Source organism: Ovis canadensis, chromosome 24 (genome assembly GCF_042477335.2).
Source record: "Ovis canadensis isolate MfBH-ARS-UI-01 breed Bighorn chromosome 24, ARS-UI_OviCan_v2, whole genome shotgun sequence".
Lineage (NCBI taxonomy): Eukaryota > Metazoa > Chordata > Mammalia > Artiodactyla > Bovidae > Ovis > Ovis canadensis.
Window position 1 is genome coordinate 19,347,146 of NC_091268.1, and position 26,321 is coordinate 19,373,466.

The 26,321-nt window shown below is 54.5% G+C and overlaps 2 protein-coding genes and 1 pseudogene across 4 annotated transcripts; 1 reads left to right on the forward strand and 2 right to left on the reverse strand.

The window, feature by feature from the left end:
- The first annotated feature begins 1,032 nt into the window (after positions 1 to 1,032).
- ALG1 (ALG1 chitobiosyldiphosphodolichol beta-mannosyltransferase) lies at positions 1,033 to 14,887 on the forward strand. 2 transcript variants are annotated; one of them, XR_011252856.1, is made up of 14 exons: positions 1,058 to 1,290; positions 2,261 to 2,338; positions 2,667 to 2,770; positions 4,228 to 4,376; positions 6,536 to 6,625; positions 7,123 to 7,233; positions 7,981 to 8,102; positions 8,256 to 8,294; positions 8,603 to 8,662; positions 9,792 to 9,902; positions 11,217 to 11,331; positions 11,654 to 11,730; positions 12,183 to 12,258; positions 13,340 to 14,887. XR_011252856.1 is itself a non-coding variant. In XM_069571294.1 (13 exons), the coding sequence occupies exons 1-13, from the start codon at positions 1,083 to 1,085 to the stop codon at positions 13,469 to 13,471; spliced, it is 1,395 nt and encodes a 464-aa protein (XP_069427395.1). In that variant the 5' UTR covers positions 1,033 to 1,082; the 3' UTR covers positions 13,472 to 14,887. The 2 variants fall into 2 exon arrangements, 1 of the variants encoding a protein (XP_069427395.1); XM_069571294.1 differs by lacking the exon at positions 11,654 to 11,730 and having other exon boundaries at positions 1,033 to 1,290.
- On the reverse strand, positions 5,017 to 5,351 carry LOC138429604 (large ribosomal subunit protein eL33 pseudogene; annotated as a pseudogene).
- On the reverse strand, positions 14,067 to 25,163 carry EEF2KMT (eukaryotic elongation factor 2 lysine methyltransferase). Of its 2 annotated transcripts, none has more exons than XR_011252857.1 (8): positions 24,832 to 25,007; positions 23,219 to 23,281; positions 21,806 to 21,886; positions 21,136 to 21,237; positions 17,848 to 17,981; positions 17,469 to 17,764; positions 16,199 to 17,279; positions 14,067 to 14,329 (listed from the first exon to the last, which is right to left on the reverse strand). XR_011252857.1 is itself a non-coding variant. In XM_069571295.1 (8 exons), the coding sequence occupies exons 1-8, from the start codon at positions 24,925 to 24,927 to the stop codon at positions 14,229 to 14,231; spliced, it is 1,023 nt and encodes a 340-aa protein (XP_069427396.1). In that variant the 5' UTR covers positions 24,928 to 25,163; the 3' UTR covers positions 14,067 to 14,228. The 2 variants fall into 2 exon arrangements, 1 of the variants encoding a protein (XP_069427396.1); XM_069571295.1 differs by having other exon boundaries at positions 16,199 to 16,348; positions 24,832 to 25,163.
- Between the last annotated feature and the right edge of the window lie 1,158 nt (positions 25,164 to 26,321).

A 26,321-nucleotide genomic window follows, 5' to 3' on the forward strand; every position in this document is an offset into this window, starting at 1 on the left:
CCATCCAACCACCTCATCCTGTCATCCCCTTCTCCTCCCGCCTTCAATCTTTCCCAGAATCAGGGTCGTTTCAATGGATAGTGAACATCATTATGGTTTTCACTTCCTTCCTTGTCCTTTTCCTCTCTCTATATATATTTATGTTATTTTTCTTCTTCTTCTTTCTTTTTTTTTTGGCTATGTTATGCAGCTTGTGGAATCTTAGTTCCCCCACCAGGGATTGAACCCTCAGCTCTCCGCAGCAAAACAGCAAAGTCCCAACCACTGGACCGTCAAGGAATTCCTTTTCTCTATTTTAAACATTTTATTCAAGTACAACATGTGCTGTGCTGCCATTTCAGTTATGTCCTACTCTTTGCGACCCTATGGACTCTGGCCCACCAGGCTGCACTGTCCATGGGATTCTACAGGCAAGAATATTGGAGTGGGTTGCCTTGCCCTCCTCTAGGGGATCCTCCCGACCCAAGGATAGAATCTGCATCTCTACAGACCCCTGCATTGGCAGGCAGGCTCTTTACCACTAGCGCCACCTCAAGCACAAGATACATCCTGAAAAATGGGTAAGTTCGCTGCTTGACGAATGCTCCCAAATGGACCACACCCGCCTTACACGCACTCAGATCGAGAAACAGATCACGGTATGCCTCCCCACCAGCTCCCAGCTGCCCCCACCCCAACTCACTCCCTGATCCTCCAAAGAAGATCACCCCATGACTTCGTGCAATAAAGGGTCGTTTTGATTTTTATATGATAGAACCAGCTGCTATGCGTTCTGGCATCTTGCCCCTTTCCTTAACATTATACACGGTTCAAACGAACTGTTATTTCACTATATTGTAAGTTATCTTAGAAATCTGAAGAAAGAAAAAATGTTCCTAGCTCCCTACATAATACCAACTTTACCTTAATACCACTAAAGCTTGGCTCCCAGGGGTTCCTCGGAGGTTCCGCGGACCCCCGCTTACAAAACTAGGTTCCCGCCTCTCTTGTCTCCGCCCACCTCGGAGGCTCGGTCTGCGGCTGCGCACTGCGAGCCCGGCCGGCGGGGAGCGCGGTCACGTGACGGGCGCCGGCCCGCCAAGATGGCCGCCTCCTACGTGGCCCTGCTGACGCTGTGCCTGTTCCTGCCGCCGCTGCTGCTGGTGGCGTGGAAGCACTGGCGGCGGGGGCGCGCGGCCCGCCACGTTACTGTCGTGGTGCTGGGCGACGTGGGCCGCAGCCCCCGCATGCAGTACCACGCGTTGTCCCTGGCCAAGAGCGGCTTCTCCGTGACCCTCCTCGGGTTCTGCAGTGAGTGCCCGGCTCCGGGAGGGAGGCTGCTCTGTCAGCCTTTGACCCTCGGCTTTGGCCCCCCCGGGGCGGGGGGATGGCCGCGGCGGGGGCGCCCGCTTTCTCTCTCTCCTCCCTCGGGCAGCCCTCCGAGACTGTTCTGGCCTGGACAGCTGTTGCCAGGTTTCTGCACCCCAACCCCCGCCCCAGCCTGGATGTTCCTAGAGAGCTAGGAACAGTCAGCATTACCCGAGCGCCTGCCATATGCCAGGACTGTGCTAAGCTAAATGAACTCAGTGCATAGTCGTACTTATTCTTCCTAGTAAGTGGAAAGATGGGACTGGAATTCAGATGGGTGTGACCCCGGGGCCAGTGCTGGTAAGCACATCTCTGAGGCTGTGTCTGAGCCAACGGGCAGCTTGTCTCCATTCCTCACCCTCAGTGCAGAGCTCTGCAGGCAGGAGATGTTTTGTTTTCTTAGCATGTTGAGCTTTTTCCCTTAGTGTGAGGGGGCAGGGGTGTCTGCTCCTCCATCTTCCCCCACGTTGACATCTTCAGAAGGTAGCTCTAAACAGAGCCCATATCAGGGGAAAGCTGAAACAGCACTGGTTGCCTCAGGTCCTTGTTTAGATTCTGCTACCCCAGGATGAGGGGCGGGAGTGGGACTTCCTAGAGGTCTCCCTGGGATGTGATAATTCTATCATCCAGGGAACCTAGGTCAACTTAAGTGCCTGCTGTGTGCCTGGCATTGTGTTAAGTGAAAGTGGGTAAGATTCCGGGCCCCCTTCTGTGGTTGGTCTAGAGAAGTCTGGACAAGAACTGGCTTCATTCTCTGTTCTGGCTACTGAGGAACAGAGAGGTTTGGAAAGTCTTACCTTCCAAAACACTCTTCCTTATTCAGTCTAGGGTGATGGTGGGGAGTGGGGCAGGGATCATCAGACTTTACATTAGATTGTCTTGTCCAGCACATTAAAGGGGACATTCTTTTCAGACTCTAAACCCCATGATGAGCTCTTGCAGAGTGACAGAATTCAGATTGTGAGACTGACGGACCTTCAGAGACTTGCAGGTAGGAAGCACTCAACTCTAGATTCTGTGTGTGTGTGTTTGGCGGGGGAATCTGCAAATTACCAAGAACTCCTTTACTAGTGGGGCTTCCCCGGTGGCTCACTGGTAAAGAATCTGCCTGCCAAGGCAGGAGACCTGGGTTCAGTCCGCGGTTGGGGAGGATCCCACAGGGAAGGAAATGGCAACCCACCCCAGTATTCTTGCCTGGGAAATCCCATGGGCAGAGGAGCCTGGTGGGCTACAGTCCATGGAGTCACAAAGAGTCAGACACGACTTAGTGACTAAACACCAACAGCCTTTACTAGTGACAGCTGTTTTCTGTCTTGCAGTTGGGCCTCACATTCTCCAGTACGGAGTCAAAGTTGTATTCCAGGCAGTGCACTTGCTGTGGAAGTTGATGTACACGAAGCCAGCAGCCTACGTCTTTCTCCAGGTATGTGTCAGCCCTGCCTCCCGCTGTGAGAACCACTGTTAATAGTTTTCTTTACTTTCCAGTCTTAAAAATGTACAGACTGGTAAATGAATTGCATATTCATGTGTGTGTATATAAATCTTTAAACACTTGAGTAGGAGCCTGTGGTCTGTGTCCATCCGGTTTATGATACCCATCCTGTCTGTTTTTCAGTGTCATTGCAGATAGTTACTTATCACATATCTGAATGTTTTACATGCACTATCTCATTTAATTCCTCACAACAATCCTAAGAAATAGGTTCTCGTGTTATGTACACTTAGAGATCACACAGCTGGGAAGTGGCTGGAGTCAGGATTTGAACTAGGTCTTCATTCTAGCTCTGAAGTTACGGTTTTAGCCTCTTACTAGCACTGCTTTTTAACAGAAAAGTTCCTTCTTTTAACTGACTATCGTGTCCCAATGTGATATATTCTCTGATGTATTTATTTAGTATCATCTTAATAAGCACTCAGATTGTTCCTGTTTTTTTTTTTTTTTTAAATATATCTGGCAAAGTGGCAAAGAGCATCAGCGAACATATGTTTTTTGCATGGGTCCAGTTTCTCTCTTAGGATAAATTCCTAGTAAGGGAAGTGTTTGGTCAGAGTCCATGTACTTTAAAATGTGATTACTGGATAGTACTAGAGAAGGTTGGGTCATTTTATCCCCCTACCCAGCAGAGAGGCCTTTTCCCTCTCATCCTCACCACCACCAGGTATCATAAGTGTTTTGTTTCCATTCTGACAGGTGAAAAATGGTACTTCCTTGTTCCATTTTTTTGTCTCCTTGGGTATCAGTGCTCTTGGAATTTTTATGTTCATCAATTTTCCTTTCTTTCTTTCTTTTTAATTATTTGTTTGGCTGTGCTGAGCCTTATTTGTGGCGTGTAGGAACTAGTTCCGTGACCAGGGATCAAACCAAGGCTGCCTGCATTGGAATGTAGAATCTTGGCCACTGGACCATCATGGACATCTGATCAGCTTTCTTTTTTATGACTTTTTATACTTTTTGGTCGGAGATGGCTATGGCACCTGACTCCAGTACTCTTGCCTGGAAAATCCCATGGATGGAAGAGCCTGGTAGGCTACAGTCCATGGGGTCGCTAAGAGTCAGACATGACTGAGCGGCTTCACTTTCACTTTTCACTTTCATGCACTGGAGAAGGAAATGGCAACCCACTCCAGTGTTTTGCCTGGAGAATCCCAGGGACGGGGGAGCCTGGTGGGCTGCCGTCTATGGGGTCGCAGAGTCGGACATGACTGAAGTGACTTAGCAGCAGCAGCATACTTTTTGGTGGAGAAGAGGGGTCTTCTGTTTATCAATTTTCAAGAGCTCTGTAAACAGAATTGACACTTTGCCATGTACGTTATTCTCACTTGGTTTATTCTCAACCATGGTCTGGTTTCCTCTGCTTCATTCACGTCTCTCTTTCCTAGAACCCTCCGGGCCTGCCCGCCATTGCGGTCTGCTGGTTCGCAGGCTGCCTCTGCGGGAGCAAGCTTGTCGTCGACTGGCACAACTACGGCTACTCCATTATGGGTCTGGTACATGGCCCCAGCCACCCCCTCGTTCTGCTGGCCAAGTGGTGAGGTTCTGGAAGGAGGATGCAGTCACTGACTCCAAACTGTAATGGGAAGGAGGGCCAGTGCAGAGACCTGGGGAAGCTGGTCCCCTGTGTGCCCTGTAAGGGCGAGGGCAAGGTTGGGTGTTGGGTGATGCTCGTGACCAGTGATAAAAACAGGCCTGAGCAAAGGAGGGCGTTTGTTGGCCCATGAAACTGAGAAGTCTTGAGAAAGGGCCAACTTTGAGCTCAGAAAGGGTGTCATCAGGACCTCTCTCTTCCCACACTTCCCTCTGGAGGTGTTTCTCAGGTTCTGGGAGCCCCTTGCTCCCATCCGAATCTCATCCAGCTCTGTGGAGAGAGCAAGCCTGACTTCTGCTCACCTGGTGTCCTCTGACCCTCACTGAGCCCGGGGCGCTTCAATACCCTGTTGTCTCAGGCTTGGGACAAGTGCTCAGCTAGAGAGCTGGGGTCCCTGGCACGCAGACCAGATCCCCAGATGCAAAGTGGGGGCTGCTGTTGACAGCTGGGGGTGTGGGCCACCGTCTGTGAGTTGGGGGAAGGAAGAAGGGCCTCAGGAGCAGGTTGCGCTTGCAGGAGGAAGCAATGCCATGTTCTTTTCTTTAACAAATCCACACTTTCATTTACTTACTTTGCAATAAGTTTAAATCCTCAAAGGGTACAGTGTCACTCGGATTCTGTGTCCCGTGTTCTTGGCAGGAAGGTTGCTTCAGAATTTGGCAGAAACCATGCCACTCATGTTTCCATGAGCGCAAGTTGTCTTTCCCCAGATTACTCTGGTTTTGTGAGGTTCTCTGCCAGGCGTCCTTGTTCTATGCTTTATAAACACAAGCACATCTCTTGCCTGGATAGAATTCAGCCTCGTCTCGAGGACATACACCCTCAGTTTTTGGGGAGAGCTGTGTGCTCCCTCTGGTTCTGTAGACCCTGCTTATGGCCAGCACAAATGGCCTTGGACCACCACAGCCTGCCAGACATATTGGTTGTGTTAGAAGTCCTGTTCCCAGCAGGCTTGCACAGGGTCCCGGGTGGCTGAGCCAGTGCTGGGTTCTGAGCCCGAGTTACACCGCCTGCCTCGGTGTGCACTTGCAGCCGCAAGCCATCGGCCGGCTGCGGCCTTTCCCCTGATGGGTCGTTCGTGGGTGGTAGTCACGGTGGCTATCAGCGTGCACTGTCTGCACGGCCTCAGCCCAAGCCTTCCTCCCATCCAGACTCCACTGCCACCCAGTGAGGGCGTCCCGTGATTGCTATTCTTTTACAAACCAGGAAACTGGGGCTGGGGGCCCATATGCCACAAGCCACACCGCTGATAAGTGCGAGCGCCAACCTTCCATTCCCGGGACGGACTTCGGAGCTCTCTCTGCATCCTGAGTGAGGACCAGGCCTTGGTTCACACACTCATTCGATAACCCTGTTCATTCCCAGTTCTTTTTCAGTTCTTCCCAGTCACCAGGGCTCATGTCTCAATGTGGAACTAATCTCTTGCTAATGCCTTTCTGGCATTTGATAGGGCTTCCCAGGTGGCGCTAGTGGTAAAGAGCATGCAGGAGATGCCAACGCAGGAGATGTTAAGAGACGTGGGTTTGATCCCTGGGTCAGGAAGATCCCGTGGAGGAGGGCATGGCAACCCACTCCAGTATTCTTGACTGGAGAATCTCCATGGACAGAGGAGCCTGGCGGGCTACAGTCCATAGCATCATGAAGAGTCAGACACAACTGAAGCGACTTAGCACCCTGCACGCACAACATTTGCTCAGCTCCCTTTGTGACACAGTGGGAGTGAGCCTCAGCCCCACAGCCTTTGCAGGGAACAGTGCAATGTGGCCGAGATTTAATGATGAGGGCTTTATTGTATTTCTCCTTCATTTTATGGCAGGAGAAAGTGGATTTTCCCTTCCCTAGTGATGATATGATTTCTCCCGAAAGTAATTGTGTTTAAGCTGAAAAGCAATCTGATTTAAAGAAAGGTGTGAAGGAAATGATAGTATAGATGGTGGAACTCAGTGAAAACACTGGGAAGGCACCTTGCCAGTGACCTGATTTGAGAGACCCCAGCTCTGCAGCCTCTTTGATATCAGAAGGTGTCGAGTCCTGTGCCGGTTGGTGGCGGGTGGTGGTGCTTGGCCCAGGGCTCCAGGTTGAACACTGACACTTCTCTTCAGGTACGAGAAGCTCTGCGGACGCCTGTCCCACCTGAACCTGTGTGTGACCAACGCGATGCAGGACGACCTGGCTGAGAACTGGGGCATCAAGTAGGGGTCCCTCCCAGCGCCGTGACTCCCAGCTGCTGTGTCCTGCTGGCGAGGCATTGGGAGTTCCTGGGGCTCCGGGGAGTGGTTGCTGGTTTGGGGGAGCTGAGCGGGGAGGAGGCTGGAGTTTTTTTTGCCAGCCAGCCAAGTGGTCCAGGCTGTTTTGGTGTTGAACCTTCTCTCTGTGCTTCTCCCAAGTAATTCTTTTTTAACTGGACTTTTAAAAACTGTGTATCTGGGTTTTTTGTTTTGTCTGGTCATGCTCTGTGACAGGTGGGATGTTAGTACCCCAGCCAGGGGGATTGAACGCAGGACCCCTGCGTTGGATGTGCAGAGCCCTCACCGCTGGACTGCTGGGGAAGTCCCTCTCCAAGTCATTCTGAAGTTTACTGTTGAGACTTGGATCTCCAAGCACCCTTCTTCTGGATCCTTCTGGGTTTTTTCTTCTTTAGGTCTTTTCTTTGCCCCTCCTTAGAGCCACCCTAACGATCTCATTGCAGAGCCGTGACCGTGTATGACAAGCCAGCATCATTCTTTAAAGAGACGCCCTTGGACCTGCAACATCAGCTCTTTATGAAGCTGAGCCACACCTACCCTGTGTTCAGGGCCCGGTAAGTCTGCCGTCTTCAGCTGGCTTTCAGGTGCCTTGTTTTATGCTCGCTGCTGACTTGGGGATCCATCAGACCAGGGGTTGGCAAACTATGACTGCAGGCCTGCTCTCTTTATTTTTATAAGTAAAGTTTTATTGGAATGCAGTGCGTGGGTTCATTTATATATCGTGTGTGGCTGGTTCTGCACTATAAGAGCAGAGCTGAGCTCGGCAACAGAGACCATATGGCCCCCAAAGCCTACAGGGTTTACTCCTCGGCCCTTTAAGGAGGTTTTTGCCCTGCACTAGGCTGTGGGTGTCCTTACCCACCTGCCAGGGTTCCTGACCCTGTGGCAGGGTCTGTGCACCTGTGTGTTCTCTGGGCACCTCCTGGAGGGTGAGGAGAGCCTCTGTGAGTGGCTCTCTGCACACCTGGTCTTTGTTCAGTAACCTGGGGGCCATTACAGGGGGTCACAGCATCCTCATCTTAAGTCGACAGGGTGATTAGAACAGAAAGCCCCCTGAAGGCAGGGCTGAGTCGGTCTTGTCTGCTGTTGTGGGCTCAGCGCCTGCTGACACGTCAATAATAGGGATAAAGAGAGAAAGTGGGTGCAGGTCAGCACCCAGGCCCCAGGTGGTTGGATCACCTGGTGACTCGGCTGTGGCTGCACCCCGACCGCTGCCTGTGGGCCTCGCCAGTGGGAGACGGCTGTCGCGGGGCCTGAGAGCCTGCTCTGTGGCAGCTCACCGGCTCTCTCCACTCCTTCAGCTCAGAATCTTCGGACCCGGACACGGAGAGGTCAGCCTTCACGCAGCGGGATGCCTTGAGTGGAGTGGTGACCCGTCTTTGCGGGCGGCCGGCCCTGTTGGTCAGCAGCACGAGCTGGACAGGTCTCAGGACCCTCCCGGGCACTTGGGGCTCCTACGAGTGTCAGTCCTGCGCCCCCATGTATTTGGGGCCCTGATGGGAAAGGAGAGCGCACTGAGCTGGTGGGGGAAGCACCTAGAAACCAACCCGTGACACTGAGTTCTCTTTTCTCGTAGAGGACGAAGACTTCTCCATCTTGCTGGCAGCATTAGAAAGTAGGTGTGTGCCTGTGATCAGGAGCTGGGCTTGCCGGGGTGTCCTCAGCTGCGGGATGCTCACAGGCCTCGTGTGGTGTCCTCAGCAGAGTGTCCAGGGCCACTGGGTGGGCCAGCCTGATGACACAGGGTGGCGGTGGTGGGCCTGGGTCCCCATTTGGGTCAGTGAGTGACCCCCGGCTTTGAAGCATCCCCTCCAGGGTTGCGTGGCTGGGAGCAGCGCCCTGCCCTCCATCCCTCCCAATTGCCCCTTACTCACCCAACTGCCTGATCTTGGTTATCACGTGTTTATTTTTTTTTTAATGCAGAATTTGAACACTTGATTGACAGTGGAGAAAGCCTCCCTTCTCTGGTCTGTGTCATAACAGGTATCCACCTGAGAGCATCCCTGTTCTGTATTAGATGAGTCACTAGAGGGGACAGAAGGCCCTCCCCACGTCAGGCCTGTGATGTTTGCTGTCTCGTTGATCCTCAGCCTAACTCTTCGATGCGTGGTTCTCTCTGCCAGCTTAACGGAGGGGCAGGCTGAATGAAGTTCACAGGGACTTCACAGCAGGCCACGGAGTCTAGATTTGAACCTCAGGGCGACCTCAAAGATATTGCACTTTCCACTGCACAGTGGTTTTTGAGCCTTTTTAAAAAAAATGATTTCACTTATTTCTTCCTGGCTGTGGTGGGTCTGCGTTGCTGTGCGGGCTTTCCCCTGGTTGCAGGGGGTAGGGGCCGCTCTCCAGTTGCGGCGTGCGGGCTTCTCATTGTGGCGGCTTCTCGTTGCAGAGCACAGGCTCTGGGGCCCGTGGGCTTCAGTAGCTGCAGTGTGAGGGCTGAGTAGTTCTGCCCCCCGGGGCCCTAGGGCACAAGCTCAGTAGCTGTGGCACACCAGCTTAGTAGCTACGTAGCACGTGGGAACTTTCTGGACCAGGGATCTAACCCACGTCTCCTGCTTTGGCAGGTGGATTGTTGACCATGAGCCACCAGGAACACCCTTTTCCTTTTTCTTTTTAAATGAGAGTCCACTGTCCAGGGTAAAACTGTTTCCCAGTGAAGAGAGAGAAGCAGAGGAGGTTTGGTTGGAGGAGGAGGGCCCTGGGCCAGCAGCCCTGCTTTGGACACTCTTCTCCTGGTCCCCGGACTCCCAGGGGTGGCAGGGGCCCACCGCTCAGGCTGTGCTGCCTGGGGGTCCTGGGCAGGGCGCGGGGGCAACCTGTGTGAGAATCTGTCTCGGTGGGTACTCTGGTGACTGGCTAGAGTTTATCCCAGACACATTCCCAGCCTGAGGTTCCCTGGGCACAGGTTGCTGGGGGAAGGGCTGTGTGTGTCAAGGTGCACACACCCGGGTGGGTGTTTCTAGAGAGCTTCTGGCTGGGGCCTGATGGGAGCTGCTGAGTGTGGGCCTGCTGCTCACGCCCTTGCAGGCCCTCGCAGGGGCTTCCCAGGCCTGGGGCCATGGGCCAGGGCGGAGGGGTACCCAGTGGGTGACTGTGTTTCCCCGGCCAGGCAAAGGGCCTCTGAAGGACTATTACAGCCGCCTCATCTGTCAGAAGTGCTTCCGGCACATCCAGGTCTGCACCCCGTGGCTGGAGGCTGAGGACTACCCCTTGCTTCTGGGTGAGAGTGTCTGGCGGGAGGCCTCCGGGAGGAGGGAGGGCTTTACAGGGGATACCCGAGGGCAGTGGGCCTCCCAGGGGCTCCTTGGTAAAGAACCCGCCTGCCATTGCAGTAGACAGAGGTTCGATCCCTGATCCAGGAAGATCCCCTAGAGAAGGAAACGGCAACCCACGCCAGTATTCCTGCCTGGGAAGTGCCATGGACGTTTCCAGAGGAGCTGGGCGGGCTGCAGTCCGTGGGATCACAAGAGACCCGACTTAGCAACTAAACAGCAACAAATAATCTGAGGGCAGGGAACAGTTTTTCTGAAAAGGGCCAGATGGTAAACGTTTTGCCAGCTTCTTTTGCATATTCCCTATTTTTATAACTCTTTAAAGATTTAAAGCCATTCTCTGCTCAGGGGCCCGCCACACGCAGGCCTCCGGTTGGGATGGGTCCTGGCTGGACTCCGGGAGACGAGGCAGTTTCCCGGTGTGCCTGCTCCTCCCTGTCTGTTTGCCAACGTCACGTCTGAGCGCTCTGGGGCTCCACACCCTCCAGCTCGGTCCTGCTGTTCCCATGGGCAGAAGAGCCGGGCTGGGCTGGGTTAGGGCCACTTCCCAAGTAATGGCGGTGCAGAGACCAAGAGTTCAACAGTGCGGACTGTTAGGCAGTGAGGACAGCCGCCCGCCTCTTGCCGTCTTGATCCCTCGGGGAGAGCTTGTTGGCTCAGTGCTGATCTGTCTCAGCATCTAAATAATCCATCTCAGGCGGAAAGTTCCTTTGCAGACAGGAGTTCCCAGGGTGCTGAGTGATTCGAGGGTGCTTCCTTGGGTCTGTCTGCACAGTGACAGCTGGTTTTATGTTGGATCTGCTTTGGGTTCTTTCTGTAATTATCGTGATAAAATACAAACAAAAATGTGCCATTTCCCCACCTTGTAATTGTGTTCAGTTCAGTGGCACTAATTACGTCCACGGTGTTACGTGGTCATCGCTACTGTGTCTTGCCAAAACATTTTCATTATCCCGAGCAGAAACTCTGAACTCAGTAAGCAGTAATTGCTAAGAGGGTCCGTTTATATAAAAACGTTGGTGATGGGCCGGGAGTTCTCAGAAAGGGCGGAGCAGCCAGGAGCAGCAGGTGGGAAGCGCCCGCGTCCTTGCCTCAGGCCAGGCCACTCGGCCAGCTCCAGGCGTCTGTACGCGGGGTTGAGGGTGTGATTAGCCCCTTTCCTCTCCTCCCCACAGGCCTCGGTCCACAGGCCTGCGGGATGTGTGGTCACTGGGCGCACGGCCGATGCTGACAGCCCCTTCACTCTTGTCCTCGCCCTGCAGGGTCTGCAGACCTGGGCGTCTGCCTGCACCGGTCCTCCAGTGGCCTGGACCTACCCATGAAGGTGGTGGACATGTTTGGATGCTGCCTGCCAGTGTGTGCTGTGAAATTTCAGTGGTAGGAGTGAAAAACACAGTCCCACCGGGTTATATTCTCAAATCAGCACCTGGGTGGCTGGTTAGAATTGCCTAGGAAACCTCCTGGGAGGGTGCCGCTTCTGATCTGTGCAGCTCGGCCACCCCTAGGGAACAGGAGCCCCTATAGTCCCCGTGGGTGGGCTGTGCCCCCACCAAATGGGGTGGCTTCCACTTTGATGTTGAGTGAAAATGATGAATCAGATACTCTCCCTGGGGGTGTGTGCTCACAGCGTGGCATGGTGGCCGGAATTGCCCGCCTGACTGATCGGGACTTATCTCTCTCTCTGTCCCTTTTGTCTCAGCTCATGTAGTTGGGTTCGAGTCAGCTGGATGTGTCCATTTCTGTCTCCGCTCTTCTTGGAAAAGATGGGCAGGAGAGGTCAGTGTTAGAAGAGGTTTAGGTGCAGTGGCCCCACCATGAGCAGAGGGGTCAGCTTCTAAATGGGAAAGCCAGGATGTTAGACTCCGGGGTCACATCATGTTGGGGTCAGCCCCTGATCAGTTCTGAGCCTGCCTCCAGCGCTGCTGCCCTTTACCTGATTTCTCTGCTGTAGAATTAAGGAAAAAAAACAGAACACAGAGCTCACCAAGAAGAGCACACACGGCACAAAAGTCCGAATGCCCTTCACTGCCTCTCCTTCCCCAGATCAGTTTGAATTCCTAACACGTGTCCTTCCAGGTCGTTCTTCAGTTCAGACGCCAAGTCTAAGGACAAGCTCCCTGAAGGGAAGGACAGACTGTTCCTGACCCCCAGCTTAGCCCGAGGGTGGGATGGGTTCCGTTCTCCCCCCTACCCCGACAGCTCTCACACCGCTGCCGTTCTCTCTACAGCTTACACGAGCTTGTGAAACACGAGGAGAATGGGCTGGTCTTCGAGGACTCGGAGGAGCTGGCAGTTCAGCTACAGGTGGCGTTGTCTGCCCCACTCAGGGGCTCGCAGGCATTCGGAGATTCATTGTTCCTGCAGCTGGGTGGGTGGGCCTGGGCTGGGTCCTCTGCGGGAGTAGCAGGCTGGGGCTGGGCCCCAGCCTCTGAGGGAATCAGGGCTCGCCCTGCCTGCCGTCTGGGTTTACGGAGCTCATACCACACAGGTGACGCTAGAGCTGGGTGGACCGTGTGCCATTCAAGGGGTACTGGATTGGAGGAGGGAGAGGGAGGCGTGAGGGGCGCTTCCTGGACCAGCCTTGCAAGATGGGTGGGTGTCTTCAAGGGTACTTATTTCTTACTACAAATTACAAAAAGCAGTACATCATTCTTGACAATGGAGCCCAAAGGCAAGAAACCTTGGAAAGGCCCAGAAAGAAAGTATTTTAGACTTTGCCATAGTCTTTTGTCAAAACATCTCAACTCTGTTGTGAAAGCATCCAGTCTGTGAATGAAGGGGTATGGCTATGTTCCAGTAAAACTTTATTTACAAAGACAAGTGGAGGGCCGCAGGTGTCCCACAGGCTGGCATTTGCAGACACTTTAGGAAGGTTGGCAAGAACACAGGCATTGCCTGGATCTCAGCATATGGGCAGGAGGGTGCTGGGCAGATGGCGAGGGGGTGGTGCCCCTGGCGGGAGCAGAGCCTAACAGGAGCAGGGGTGGGGGCTACCGCAGGTCACGGGATGTGGATGGTGTGGATGTGAATGCTGCCACTTGGCTGTGCCGTCAGGTCTGAACCGTAGCGGGTGGAGTGAGCTGGGCCTGGAGGGCTCCCCTGAGTCCGGTGAAGGCGGGGCTTGCTGGGTTGGCGATGGGGGTCAGAGGTGATGAGAAGGGTTATCAGCCAGGCCTGGTGGGGAAGCTGGAGACCCCAGAACATGGGTGTTTCTGCAGGTGTTGGGGATGAGGGCGGGTTTCAGTGGGATGACAGGGTTGAGGGGGCGATATCTGGCAGCTGGGTTTGGGGTGCGGCTGGGAAGGGGGAGCAGCGGCAGCTCGGAGTGGGGGGCCTGGGGTGGGGAAAGGGAAGTGGTAATGAGGTAAGTTTTCATCTCTTTTAGATGCTTTTCTCAAAGTTTCCTGATCCTGCTGGCAAACTGCACCAGTTCCGCAAGAGCCTCCGGGAGTCAGAGCAGCTCCGCTGGGATGAGAGCTGGGAGCGGACAGTGCTCCCTTTGATCTCGGACACATGACCCCTCGGGCCAGTGAGGTGTCCCATGCGGGACGCCTTGGACGCCCACCCCCTCGCCTTTCCCCTTCCTTCCTAGGAGCCGCTCACTCCTGTCCTCATGGCTGCGCCGCCTGGTGGACGGCCGCTGGAAAGACAGCAGTGGGCACTGCCTGGGGAATGAAGCCACTGTTGGTAATCGGGCTGGTGGCCTGGGAAGCTGGCTCAACCAGCTTTCTTCTTGGGAGGCTCTGAATTCCTTGTTCTTCTGTGAGTGTTTCCCCCTCAGTCTGTGAGGAGGGAAGTGACTTTCCCATTACTTGCTTGCAGCACCTTCAGTATCCCAGTTCTGGCTCCTGCTGCGTTTGCCCAGGCATGTCCCTAATATTTTGATTCCTGCCTTGAAAACAGGCACCGCAGGCCACCCCTGCCCCCCCAACAAGGGGACCCTAGGATGTATCCCACATGCAGCATTGCTCTGTGAGGGACATGTGTCCAGGTTGGGGAAAACACACTTGGTATATTTTTATCTGCACAAATGAAATGCTTCTGTCTGAGCCAAAAATTTCACTTCTGACTTAGTGATTTGCTTAAGAAATAAGAAATCTGGCAGAGAGGGGTACCCACACTCTCGAGCAGTTTATATTTTGTTAGAACACTTTATGGTTCTGGATTCAGAATTTAACATCCTTCAAACATTTAAGTCCAGTGGAAGTTTTATCAGATTCTTTCCAGGACAGTGATCTGATTTTCAGGCTGTCCTTCAGAACCATCTGGAAAAGCTACAGCGTTAGTTTCAGAATCGCCATCTCTGAGTGCTCTTCGTAGGGAAACAGTTTCTGGTTGTGACGAGGCACCTCTTCCCACGGGATCCCAGCCCGGCCTGGAAACAGAACAGACACATCTTAGGGTGCTGGAGCTTGGGGGCGGGACGCCATCCTATCAGGGTGGGGCTTTAACCAGCCTCCAGGGTGGGACCAGGAATCCCCTTGGCAAGCAGCTCACAGCAGCCAGCTTTCGTGCGTCCGCCCACTGGGCTGTGTGTATCCCTTGGAGGTCACGGCCCTGTCGGTTCCCCGTTGCTCTCTGCCTCTGTGCTCTACCCTCTCACCGGGCACAGCTCAGTAGGAGCTGAGGTCTGAACCCACGTCTGCCTGACCGCTCAGCCTGGTGCCTTCAGAGGCTGGGCCTGTGTCAGAGGGGATTACATCCTCTCTATAAGCACAGATGTCTGACAAGTCCCCGGCAAGGGTGGTTTTGTCATCAGCTTTTTATGAATGAAAAATCAGTATTTATAAAAATGAAATACTAGATGCACTGTGTAAGTTTCATGACCCTGCTGTCCAAGTATAACATGTTAATAATGTTAATTAGCAAGTATGAAATTGCCCCATGTGTGTATTAACATTTTTAAAAATAAAAATGGGCTGTATATGCTGCATGTGTGTGAGTCGCTCAGTTGGGTCTGACTCTCTGTGACCCCATGGACTGCAGCCCACCAGGCTCCTCTGTCCGTGGAATTCTCCAGGCAAGAACACTGGAGTGGGTTGCCATTTCCTTCTATATGCTGCGCATATATATATACACACACAGCACCTACAGTGTAGGTATATACTGTATATGCTGTTCAGTACTCAGATTTCTTCACTTAAAATACAGTCTGGAGGGAACTTCCCTGGTGGTCCAGTGGCTAAGACTGCGCTCCCAATGCAGGGGGCCCAGGTTCCACCCCTGGTCAGGGAACTGGATCCCATACACCACAACTAGAGAGCCTGCGTGCTGCAATTAGGACCTGGAGTAGCCAAATACATACAAAAAAAATTGTATTAGAAAATACAGCATGGATATTTTTTCTTGTAAGCATCTGAAAAAGGACTCCGTTATTCATTGAGGCCTAACACCCGTTAGTGGGACATGGTATATGGGGGTGGGCACTGGTCATCTCTCTTGGCAGAAGGAGCCGCGGGAGGGCTTTGCTTGGTTTGGGGGTGGGCTTGGGGCTGGCGCAGGGCTCTGCGTGGCTGTCTGGTCTGTGTGGGAAGCCCTGACGACACCTGGCACATGGTTGGGGGTTGCAGGGCGGGTGTCATGGGGTGGCGGGTGGAGACAGCGAGCTGGGTGCCTGGATGATTACTTAGCCGCCCCGCACCCCGGTGTTTTTCTGGGTGAGACAGGATGACAGCACCCCCATGCCCCCACCAGGTGCTAGAGGGGTTGACACAGGTCAGGTCTAAGGACAGCAACCCCCTGCCCTGCAGCCGAGTCAGGCAGACCCCCTTTCTCTAAGGCACCCGACTCTTGCTGTGTGCTTGATCCAGTGGTGGTGGCCGCCGTTTCCCCGAGGGCCCCTGCTTAACATCTGAGGGGGATGTTTCCGCTGTACAGCGAGGACCCGGAGACGGTGGCCCAGCTCCCGTCCACCCTGATGCCGGCTGGTGCCCACCGCCCTGCCCATGTCACAGACAAAGACTGAAGGCTCTCAGGACCCCCAAACACACAGTAGGACTGCTGCTCTCTGGCGTCTGAGGTCACTGCATAAGCTGCCCCCCTCCTCCCATGCTGCCTCCTGCGCAGAGGGTGGAGGTGTCAGTCCCGCACACCGTGGTCTGGGTCTTCCTGGTTTGTCTCCAGGTCACCACCCCCTTCTTTTACTTTCCTGGTTTCTGTGCTCCCTGGAGTCCTGTGTGGGGCCAGTGCAGTGACCCTGCAGGCCTCTCAGAGACAGCAGCCTGGCCTGGGGCCCGGGGCTCACCCAGCTCCGTGGTGAACAGCTGGCACGTCTCCGGGTTGCGGATGGTGAAGGCAACGTAGGCATCAGGAGCCCGCTGGTCCTTCCGGCAGGTGGAGAGCTTCCGCAGGACCCCCACCAGGGAGAGGACCGTTTCAGGACCATACAGCACATCTGTAACGGAAACCCAGGTCACTGGAAGGGCTCCCCAGGATGCGGGCTTCTGTGCCGACACCTGGAGATGAAGGCCCGGAAAGCAGCGGTTTAATTAGGCTTGTGCTCTTGGACGGCAAGAAAATGACGTTGGGTAAAAACAGAAAACCTCAGCAGAGCAAAAAGGCTACTGAAAGACACTACAACATGTGAAAAATATCCAGGACTCACTGGCGTTCCTTTACAAGAAAAAAATTCAATCTTTGCCTGCGGCCCGTTTAGAAGATGCTTCATGAAGCAGGCCTGACTCTGCCCCAGCCTTCTGGTTTCCTTCCTGTGGGGACAGGGCCCCTCCTGCCCGCCAGCTGGGCCCGCGGGGTGCACTGCTTAGACTGCGTGCTCCGCTGCCCCCAGCCTGGGTCTCAGGGCAGCACCACTGGCCCGACGGCCTGGGTGAGCTCGGCGGAGCAGGACGGGCCTGTTGGTGGCCAGGCCACACGCCATTTCCCTCAAGGGCTCCAGAAATGGGTGGGCCCTGCTTGTGGGGCTCATTTCGTGGACCCAGAACAGAGGCATATAAGCAGAGCCCTAGGCCTCAGAGACGCACAGGTGTGCACGGAGCAGATGTGGGGCCCCCAGAACCCCTTCCCCGACCCAGCCCAGGGCACACAGAGGAGTCAGGATCAGGTCGTTGCCCGTGGTCCTGGAAAGACGAGGCTGCCACGGCCACTTCCGTCCTCATTTGAAGACAGGGGTGTAGGCAGGGCCAGCCCCCTGGGGCTAGTCTGGCTTTCTCATCTTTGTTCTGGATGAGAGGCCTCCCTCAGGCTGCTGGAGAGGGATGTGAAGTCTGGCCGCTGGGCTGTGGCCTGGCTAAGACTGGTCCCGCTGGTCTGGCGCCTGGGGCCTGTTCTGTTCATCGCATGCCTTGCTGGGCAGAGCTGGCTCCTCCCTAGGAGGGACCATTCGCGTGGGAGGACCCATGGCCTCGGTCTCGGACAGGGCAGCTGTGGCCTCGGGGTCCCCAGGAGGCACGCCTTGCGCTGTGCCATCATCCCAGAGGCCCAAGCAACCCAGGTCCCGCCATTCCTCCCACCAGGCGGCGTCCACTGCTGCGTCCCTGCTGAGAGCTGGGCGGTACCTGCAGCAAGGATGACGTCTGGCTGGAAGGCCGCAAGCTGCGGTACCGTCACCGTGTCCCAGTCCAGCTGGGCCACCGCCACCCGGGGGCGCTCTGCCTCTGGGGTATGTGGTCCCGGGTGCTGCGCCCAGGCGTCGATGCTTGGCTCCAACGAGAAGCCGTTGAGAAGGACGTTCCCTCGAAGCTGCTCCAGGACGCGGCTGTGACAGTCGCTGAAGACATACGCTCTGGGTCGGCATGTCTTGCAAATGGCCAGGCCCGTGAGGCCGGCTCCACTGCCAAGTTCTAAGGCCGTCCTGGGAGATGGGGAGAAGGTGCTGTGTCCACAAGTGCCTGGCAGCAGACCCTTCTGGGTCCCGGCCCTGTGCCTCCAGCTCACCTGTGAGTGAAGACCGCTGGGTTCTCCACGGCCCACTCGGCCAGGTAGAGTGCGGCGTTCCACGTGACCAGGCCTGTGGTCCCATGAGACACGATGGCTGTGCTCTCGCAGAGGGTGACCGAGTCACCCGAAGGCTGGGCGGAAACCAGGAGAGAGAATTACTAACCCAGCAGCCAGGGCGGGCCTGGGGGGCCTCGGGGGCCATGTAAGGAAGTAGGATTGGAGTCGAAATGTGATGGGAGCCACTGGCGGGTTCTGAGCAGGCGGGTGATACAACCCTTGTGTGCTCAGCGTGTCGGTGGACAGAAGACGGAGGCAACGGGGCTGGAGGAGGACCCAAGCCAACAGGCATTTGCTGGAAAAGCCCAGGCGCCCACCTAGGAGGGAATCGGCCTGCTCTGGCAGTGGGGGCAGTGAGACTTCTGGGGTGAGGCCTGTAAGTCCACTAGAAACACTCAGAAGTGTGTGATAAATGACAGAAAACAGCATTTCAGAAATAAAGGCTGCCCGAAGGAACGTAAGAATAAAAATAAAACATAAAAGCAGATAAGCCCTTGAGTTTAATCGTTCAGTCACGTCTGACTCTTTGTGACCCCATGGATAGTAGCCCGCCAGGCTCCTCTGTCCATGAGATTCTCCAGGCAAAGGTACTGGAGTGGGCTGCCATTCCTTTCTCCAGGGGATCCTTCCAACCCAGGGATCAAACCTGGGTCTCCTGTATTGCGGGCAGATTCTTTACTGTCTGAACCACCAGGGAAACGCTTGAGAGAGAACATGAAAAAGAGTGAAATTTTAAAAATCGAAAAGAAATTAAGATTGTCACGGGTTTAATCGTTTCCTCCGCAAATTTGTATGGTGAAGTCCTAACCCCTGGCACCTCGGAATATGATGTTTTTTTGGAGATGGGGCATTTTTTTTGGGGGGGGGCATGCTGTGTGACTTGTGGGATCTTAAGTTCTCTGACGGGACCGAACCCTGGGCCCTCGGCAGTGAAAGCACAGAGTCTTAACCGCTGGACTGCCAGGGAACTCCTGGAGATGGGGTCTTTACGGAGGGAATCAAGTTAAAATTAGGGCATAAAGGGACCGTACTCCAATCTGACTGGGTCCCTGTAAGAAGAGGACATCAGGACACACATGCAGGGAGAAGATGGTCGTCTGAGGCCAAGGAGACAGGCCTGGAGTACACCCCTCACTCGCAGTCTCAGAATCAGCCCTGCTGACACCCCTGAGTTTGGATTTACAGCTTTCAGATCAACATTCAAAAAACTAAGACCACGGCATCTGGTCCCATCACTTCATAGCAAATAGAAGGGGAAAAAGTGGAAGCAGTGACAGATTTTTTTCTTGGGTCCAAAATCACTGAGAACAGTGACTGCAGCCATGAAATTAAAAGATGCTTGCTCCCTGGAAAGACAGCTATGACCAACCTAGACAGCATATCAAAAAGCAGAGACATCACTTTGCTAACAAAGATCCATCTAATCAAAGCTATGGTTTCTCCAATAGCTTTGACTATACGGACTTTTGACTATATGGACATGAGGTCATGTACAGGTGTGAGAGTTGGACCATACAGAAGGCTGAGCACCGAAAAATTGATGCTTCTGGATTGCAGTGCTGGAGAAGACTCTTGAGAGTCCCTTGGACTGCAAGATCAAACCAATCAGTCCTAAAGGAAATCAACCCTGAATATTCATTGGAAGGACTGATGCTGAAGCTCCAATCCTTGGGCCACCTGATGGGAAGAGCTACCTCACTAGAAAAGACCCTGATGCTGGGAAAGACTGAAGGCAGGAGGAGAAGGGGGTGACAGAGGAGATGGCTGGATGGCATCATTGACTCAGTGGACATGAGTTTGAGCAAACTGAGAGAGAGTGAAGGACAGGGAAGCCTGGCGTGCTGCAGTCCATGGGGTTGCAAAGAGTCGGACACGACTGAGCAACAAAGTGACATGACCTGCAGCGGACTGAAGCCCTAAGGGAATGACAGGAGCACAGTTCACTCTCTTTAAAGGGGAAGAGTCAAGGCTGTATCCAGCCTTTCCTCCATAACCAAGTACGGCCAAGAGGAGGTATTTCCTTACAAAATCTCTCTAGCTAATGAAAACAAAATGATTCAGAAAGCCACTCTTTTACATCCTCCAATGAATTAACAGGTCTAAGGCATCCGTAAGTGCTACCAGGAAGCGGTTAAAAACAGATGATGAGCCTTCCGGGACCCTTGCAGTGTTCTTGCTAAGGGATCAAACAGACAAGCGTCCCAGTGGGCCTCCGAATCCAGCCTCCAGTTTGTGGGGAACAGAGGACAGAGGAACAGGTTGAACAGCATCGCGCGTGTGCAACGAAAGCCAGCCTGCACAGAGCTGTCCAGCCCAAACCACCAGGAAGAGAAGGGGCTGGCGGAATTGTGGATGAAGGCAGGTTTTGAGCCAGACCTTGTTAACGGACAAGACTAAGTGCAGGCATCTAGAGTTGAGTGCACGGGGCAGCGATAAGACCTCCGAGTGACGACTCTGAAAGGGAGGGAGGGCGGGCTGGGATGGAGGTGGGTCAGATGGGGGCCTTGTGGGCTGGCTGCCAAAGTCCTCGGCTAGACTGGCAGTTACCACGGTGGCCGCCTTGCAGCAATCCGATAATCTAGTTCTTTGCATGGCTTTTTGTGTCTGTGTTTTCTAATAAAAGGTTAAAGAACAAGCAAAACAAAAACTGTTGTGTGCAAAAGGGATGTCTGTGGGGCAGGAAGCCCGACGACCAGCCGAGAGGCCGCAGCGTTTACCAGGCCGGTGACGGTGGCAGTGGACAGCAGGGAGAGACTGCCATCCTACAGCAGTAACAGGAGCGCATGCATGCTATGTCTCAGCCCGCCAGGCTCCTCTGTCCATGGGACTCTCCAGGCAAGAACACTGGAGTGGGTTGCCATGCCCTTCTCCAGGGGATCTTCCTGACCCAGGAATCGAATCTGCGTCTCTTACGTCCCCTGCACTGGCAGGCGCGTTCTTCACCACTGAGCCACCTGGGAAGCCCACATCTATCCGTCAAATATTTATTAAGGTCTGAGCAACAGGTCACTGCTGTGCAGTTCATGTGTGTTACCTAATTTAACCCCAGCCGCCCCGAAGAGAGGTGTTATCTGCCGAAGAGCTCGGTTTACAGGTGGGGAAACCAAGGCCCAGGAAGGTTAACTGACCTCGTCTAAGACCACAGAGCGGAAGAGCCAGGGACTGAATCCACATGAGGCTGACGGGACCCTGAATTAACTGTGTGTGTGGAGGGCGTGGATCTCCTACCAGCAGATAGCTCCGGTGGCAGTGGGTGGGCTCCTCGGCCGTCAGGACCTCGGCCAGCGCCTGGTACAGCTCGTCCGACGGCTCTGTGTGGACAGCTTCATGCTGGGGGCGGGCAGGGAGACAGCATTCACAGGAGGCTTAAGTCCACCCTTGTGATTCAAACCAAGGTTCCACCTCTTCACTTTTACTCTGACTTGTAAAAATGGCTGGAGGATTTTCATCACATTTGGAGGGGAGATTTGGGATGTGATTGACTTAATATAGGTCACTTGGTTGGGGGGAGCTGGGGGGACCTCCGAGAGGGGTAGAGAGGGTGCAGGTGAGGTGCAGTGGAGGGCAGCAGGGAGCAGGTGGGGTTTCCCACACTCAGGGGCTGCCTGGTAGGACTGCGAAGGTTCCATAGGGCGGGGGGTGGGGGGAGCAGGACCACAGCAGAGATGCTGCCACTGCTGGAGACCCCTGGAAGCAGACAGGAAGGACCCTGGCCTCTCCCTTTCTCCCGCCCCCCCTCAGTGTCTCACTGATGGGAGCCCCCTGCTCTACAGGGGTCTGCAGAGCAGGAAAAGAGAACAGGATGGATCTGAACTCCAACAGGCAAAGTCCACCTCTGAAGAGCCAGCTGGGTCCCAGATGCTGCCTGGTTACCAGATGGACAGTGCCCATCACTGACCTTTCTGATGAGCTCAGAGAGAAAGCTCCGGGAATACTTCACTGATGGTGGGTGCTTCACGCACAGAGGGTGCTTCACGGTCTGTGAGAAGGAGCACAGTGTGGGTTGTGGGTGAGACTTCGTCCTAAGTCTCCAATGGGCTTCAAGTGAATACAGGGGCAAACCCCAGTTACCCAATCCCTGGATTTCTAGCCCTGGGTGATCCTCATGCATTGGAGAGAGTTTTAGGTATCAGCCCTTTCCTAAAAATATTTCTCCACTACAGTGGCACAAGATCAAAACCAGTCAATCCTAAAGGAAATCAACCCCAAATATTCACTGAAAAGACTGACGCTGAAGCTGAAGCTCCGATACTTTGGCCACCTGGTGCAAAGAGCCGGCTCATCAGAAAAGACCCTGATGTTGGGAAAGACTGAAGGCGGGAGGAGAAGGGGACGACAGAGGATGAGATGGCTGGATAGCATCACTGACTTGATGGACATGAATTTAAGCAAACTCCAGGAGATCCTGGAGGAAGGAGAAGTCGGGCACGCTGCAGTCCACGCAGTTGCAGAGCTGGACACGACTTAGTGACTGAACCACACTGGCACAGTCCAGGCAGTGTTTCTAACGCCCCTTCTGGGCAGGAACATGGAGCATGTGGATTCACGCTAATACCCTGCTACAGGCCGAATATCTGTGTCCACCCCAGATCAACATGTTGGCTCCAACACCCAAGGCTATCAGGAGGGGCGTGATCTGGGGGTGTGATTATACTATAAGGGTAAAGCCTCCATAAGTGGAATTAGTGCCCTTATAAAAGAGACCTCAAGAGAGTTCCCTCTGCCCTCTGAGCCATGTGAGGACATGGCAAGAAGACAGCCCTCCATGAATGAGGATGTGGGCCCTCACAAGACACTGAATCTGCTAGAGTCTTGATCTTGGACCTCCCAGCCTCCAGAACTGTGAGAGAGAAATTCCTATTGTTTATAAGCCAAACAGTGTGACGGTTCTGTCATACCAAGACTAAGATATACCCCTTGGTATATCCAAACCCCACCTCCAAAAAGCAGGGGCCCACCCACAACTAGAAAAAGACCCGGTGGGCAAGACGTGCCTGTTTATTTTCCCTTTAAGTGCAAAGAAGAAAGTCTCTGAGCAGCGAGTAAAGGCTAGATGTACCTACAGCTGTCATCCCCATTTCCTCTGTGGACGGTTTTAAAAACATCCCCCAGATTCCCTCCTCTCATGCAGCGTATTGTGTATTCTGATGTCTTTATCTAAGAAAACAAAAGAGCCCACGTTGTCTGAGCTGGTCACGCCAGATGCAACGTCTTTCTTTTTAAAGGTCACATGCGTACCCAGGGTGCTTCTGTTACCTCTTCACCAGGAAATCAGGCCAGCGATGTGTTCCAGGGATTCTGTGATTCTTACCTTCTGCAAAATATCCAGCAGCAGCTCAGAGCCTGACGAGTCTCTTAGTTTCTCTTCCAGGCTCTATCCAAAGAGAGAGAGGCGGTAAGAGAGAAACGAATCTCAAGGGCATTATCACAGCAACATGAAACATGCAATAGGACATGTTGGCAAAGTGCTAAGTGATCTCTCCCCAGGGACCTGGGGCCAAATGATGCAGAAGCCACAGGCAGCTGAAAGCCTGACCTTGAGAAGTCCCGAGTTACACCCGGATGAGTCACAGAAAATGGCAGAAGACAGGCTGCTGGTTTGCATTAGCCATGACAGCTTAGTCTCACCTGGGTCTCACAGACCAGCTCTGTGACTCAACTGGTCGGCCAGGAATTACGGGGGGAGCCACGGCCCTAACACCTGATGGACTCCCTGAGACCTCCCCGTGGCAGGCGGGCTGCTTTACTGCGCGGGCCCCAGCTCCTGTGTCATGTCCCTGGACAAAGTCACTTGCCCAGGGTCACACAGCTTGTGGGGTCGGCCCAGGATTCAGAGCTGGCAGGCTGTCTCTCAGATCTGAGCTCTGACTTCTTTTCTAGTCAAACCAATGACAGGAATAGTTCCCACCGCATGGGTGCTGTGGCTGAGCTATGCCAGCACTTAGCATGGGCCTGGTGAAGAGTAAGCACTGTAAACAATTACAGGCGATACGCATGGGGCCTCACAGATGCAATTACAAAGGTTTAAATTTTGGGTTAAAAAACGTACATATTCCTTTCTAACGGGAAATGATCTCCTAGGATGCCAAATGATTTATGTCAGTGAAAGAACACAGATGACTGACCTCCCCTCTTAAGACGGGGCAGACCTGGGGAGGACTCTGTGTCCAAACTGAGTCATCCCAGTGAGCTCACCGCACGTGAATTATGAAGGACGCAGTGTTATTAGAGCCCCTGCCTTGGCAGAATAAAGCTGCTACCCCAGCCCTGAGCCTGTGTGCAAATGGCAGGTCCCTAGGGCAGGGATGTGAGCTCCTCTGTCTCTTTTCAGGACTGTTTTGTACCTCCCTGCCTCTTCCATCAGCTGCCTCTGAGAGGACTCGTCCAAAGCTGCTGATACACATGAAAAGCTGGAGGCCCGAGAGGGCCTGTGACCTGGTCACTGAACTCAACACAGCGTGATCTCCCGCTGTCCTGAGCATGCTGGCTGTTTAAACGAGCAGCAGCAACTGTTACCCAATGGCCAGGGTAACACGCTAAAAAACCTTTTTTTTTTTTTTTTTATAACCAACTGTCCATGACCCTAAAAAACCCAAAGAAAAGGGGAGTTGGGAGGAAATCTCACATTCCTCCAATTAGTGGGGCTGTGTCTGCAAAGGCGATGAATGGCGGCGAGGGTCCAGCGAAAGAGGCTGTTGAGGGCTGAGCGCAGGGTGGGCCCAAGGGCGAGCCGGTGGAGCGCCTGCCCCCTCGCCACCAGCCCGCGCGGCCCCGGCGATCCCGGGGGACCGGACGTGCCGCTCGGACCAGCGAGGTAGCAGGGGCCATCACGTGGCAGGGAGGACGGGGGTGTGAGTCCGGAGCCCCGCTCACCGCGCACCCCCGGTGCTTCCCAACCCACCTTCCGCGCCCCTTGCCGCCCACCTGCCAGGGGAAGGAGCGCAGGGCGCGCGCCGCCAAGAAGCGGCGCTCGAAACCCCGCAGCAGGCGCGCGGCATCCGCTCTCTCCTCCGGCGCCATGGTGGGGCGGCGCCGCGGCGTTGCCCGGGAGACTGAGCGGGAGCAGGGCTGTGATTCGAGGCGGCTCGAGACGGGCGCACGGGGCCGGGGTGGGGCTCGGGGCGGGGCCAAGCACCCCCGGGGCCCTGGGAGGCGGGGCGCAGAGCTCAGGAGGCGGGGCTTAAGGAAGGAACCTGTTCAGGAGGCGGTGCAGTTCAGCCGGTGGTTCGTGGTGTGGTGGGCGGGGCGTCGAGGGGAAATTGGATGTGGGCTCTGGGCCTTGGAGGTGGGGCCACGGCAGAAGGGGCGGGGCCATGGCTTCGGTGGGGCGGAGTCAGAATTTAGCGCCGAGTTTCGCTGGGCGGGGCAGCGAGGGTTCCCCGGGAGAGCGTTCAGTCTAGCCAAGGGCCGGGTAATCCTTCTCGTTGTTCCAGCACTTTTTCGACAGTCTTTTTGGCAAGGCCCTACGGCAGAAGCGTCGTCCCTTGAGCCTTATCTTATCCCTCCCCCGAATCCTCTGGGACTTCGGCCTCAAGCCCAGCCTCGGGTGCGAGGGTCGCCTGAGGGCCTGTGGGCTCAGGCCGACGCTGCCCTTTCCTCTCCTAGGCCAAGGGCGCTGAGGTAAAGGTGTTGGTTTGCACATTTACCTCAGCCCTGCCCCGTACACGGAGGGCTAGGAGAGACCGAAGAGGACAGCAGGCCCCTCCAGGTTGGTGGGTGGCAGTTTTAATACGTGAGGGAGCTTGCTTAAGAGGCTTGTGTTGGGCACCCAAGGTGAATAGACCCCCACAGCCTCCTGACAGAACCCTAACAGTGTATGTGGAGGCCTTCACAGTGTCCAGTCAGCACGTGGTCCAGTGTCTCCTCAGCGCCTCGCTCTCTCAAGGCTGCATTCCTGAAACAACTTCTACTGTGGGAACCGTGGGCAGGCCATATTTCTGAAGGCGGGAGAGGGATGAGGAGGCCCTGGGTGCAGCTAGGAGGCTCACCTCATTACCCAACCAGACTCATTTGCCAGACGCTGAGATTTGAGGCAGAGAAGGGATTTATTCATGAGGCAGCAACTCGATAGGAGGAAACAAACCTCAAATCTGCCTCCCTGTGCACGGGCAGGGGAGGGGCTGTGGGGGTGTTTATGGACCAAAGAAGCAGGGTGGTTTGGCACCAAGGTGGGCGTGGAGTGAGGTGATTGGAAATAAGTAAAAGGTGAGGTCATAGTTGTTTCATGCAAGGGCAACTAAACTATAGGCTTCTTCATGAGACCATTGTTCAAAAAATAGCAGGTTCTGAAGGTGGAGTTTTTGACCCTCTGACGTCAAAGATCACCAAGCTCCCCCATGCCCAGTTGGAGGGTTGGTGGTCCTAATCAGTCTTAACTGGCTTGAGCTAGACACAGCTGACTCCAACTTCCTGGA

Excerpts from the sequence above, each read along its gene's own strand:
- ALG1 (XM_069571294.1), top strand. The coding sequence starts at position 1,083 with ATGGCCGCCTCCTACGTGGCCCTGCTGACGCTGTGCCTGTTCCTGCCG. Across the intron at positions 6,626-7,122 it reads GCTGAGAACTGGGGCATCAA|AGCCGTGACCGTGTATGACA; the intron begins GTAGGGGTCCCT and ends ATCTCATTGCAG. Across the intron at positions 11,332-12,182 it reads TGTGCTGTGAAATTTCAGTG|CTTACACGAGCTTGTGAAAC; the intron begins GTAGGAGTGAAA and ends TTCTCTCTACAG.
- EEF2KMT (XM_069571295.1), bottom strand. The coding sequence starts at position 24,927 with ATGGCGCCGGAGGAGAGAGCGGATGCCGCGCGCCTGCTGCGGGGTTTC. Across the intron at positions 17,765-17,847 it reads CCAGCGGTCTTCACTCACAG|GACGGCCTTAGAACTTGGCA; the intron begins GTGAGCTGGAGG and ends CCCATCTCCCAG. Across the intron at positions 14,330-16,198 it reads GCTGTTCACCACGGAGCTGG|GCCGGGCTGGGATCCCGTGG; the intron begins GTGAGCCCCGGG and ends TTCTGTTTCCAG.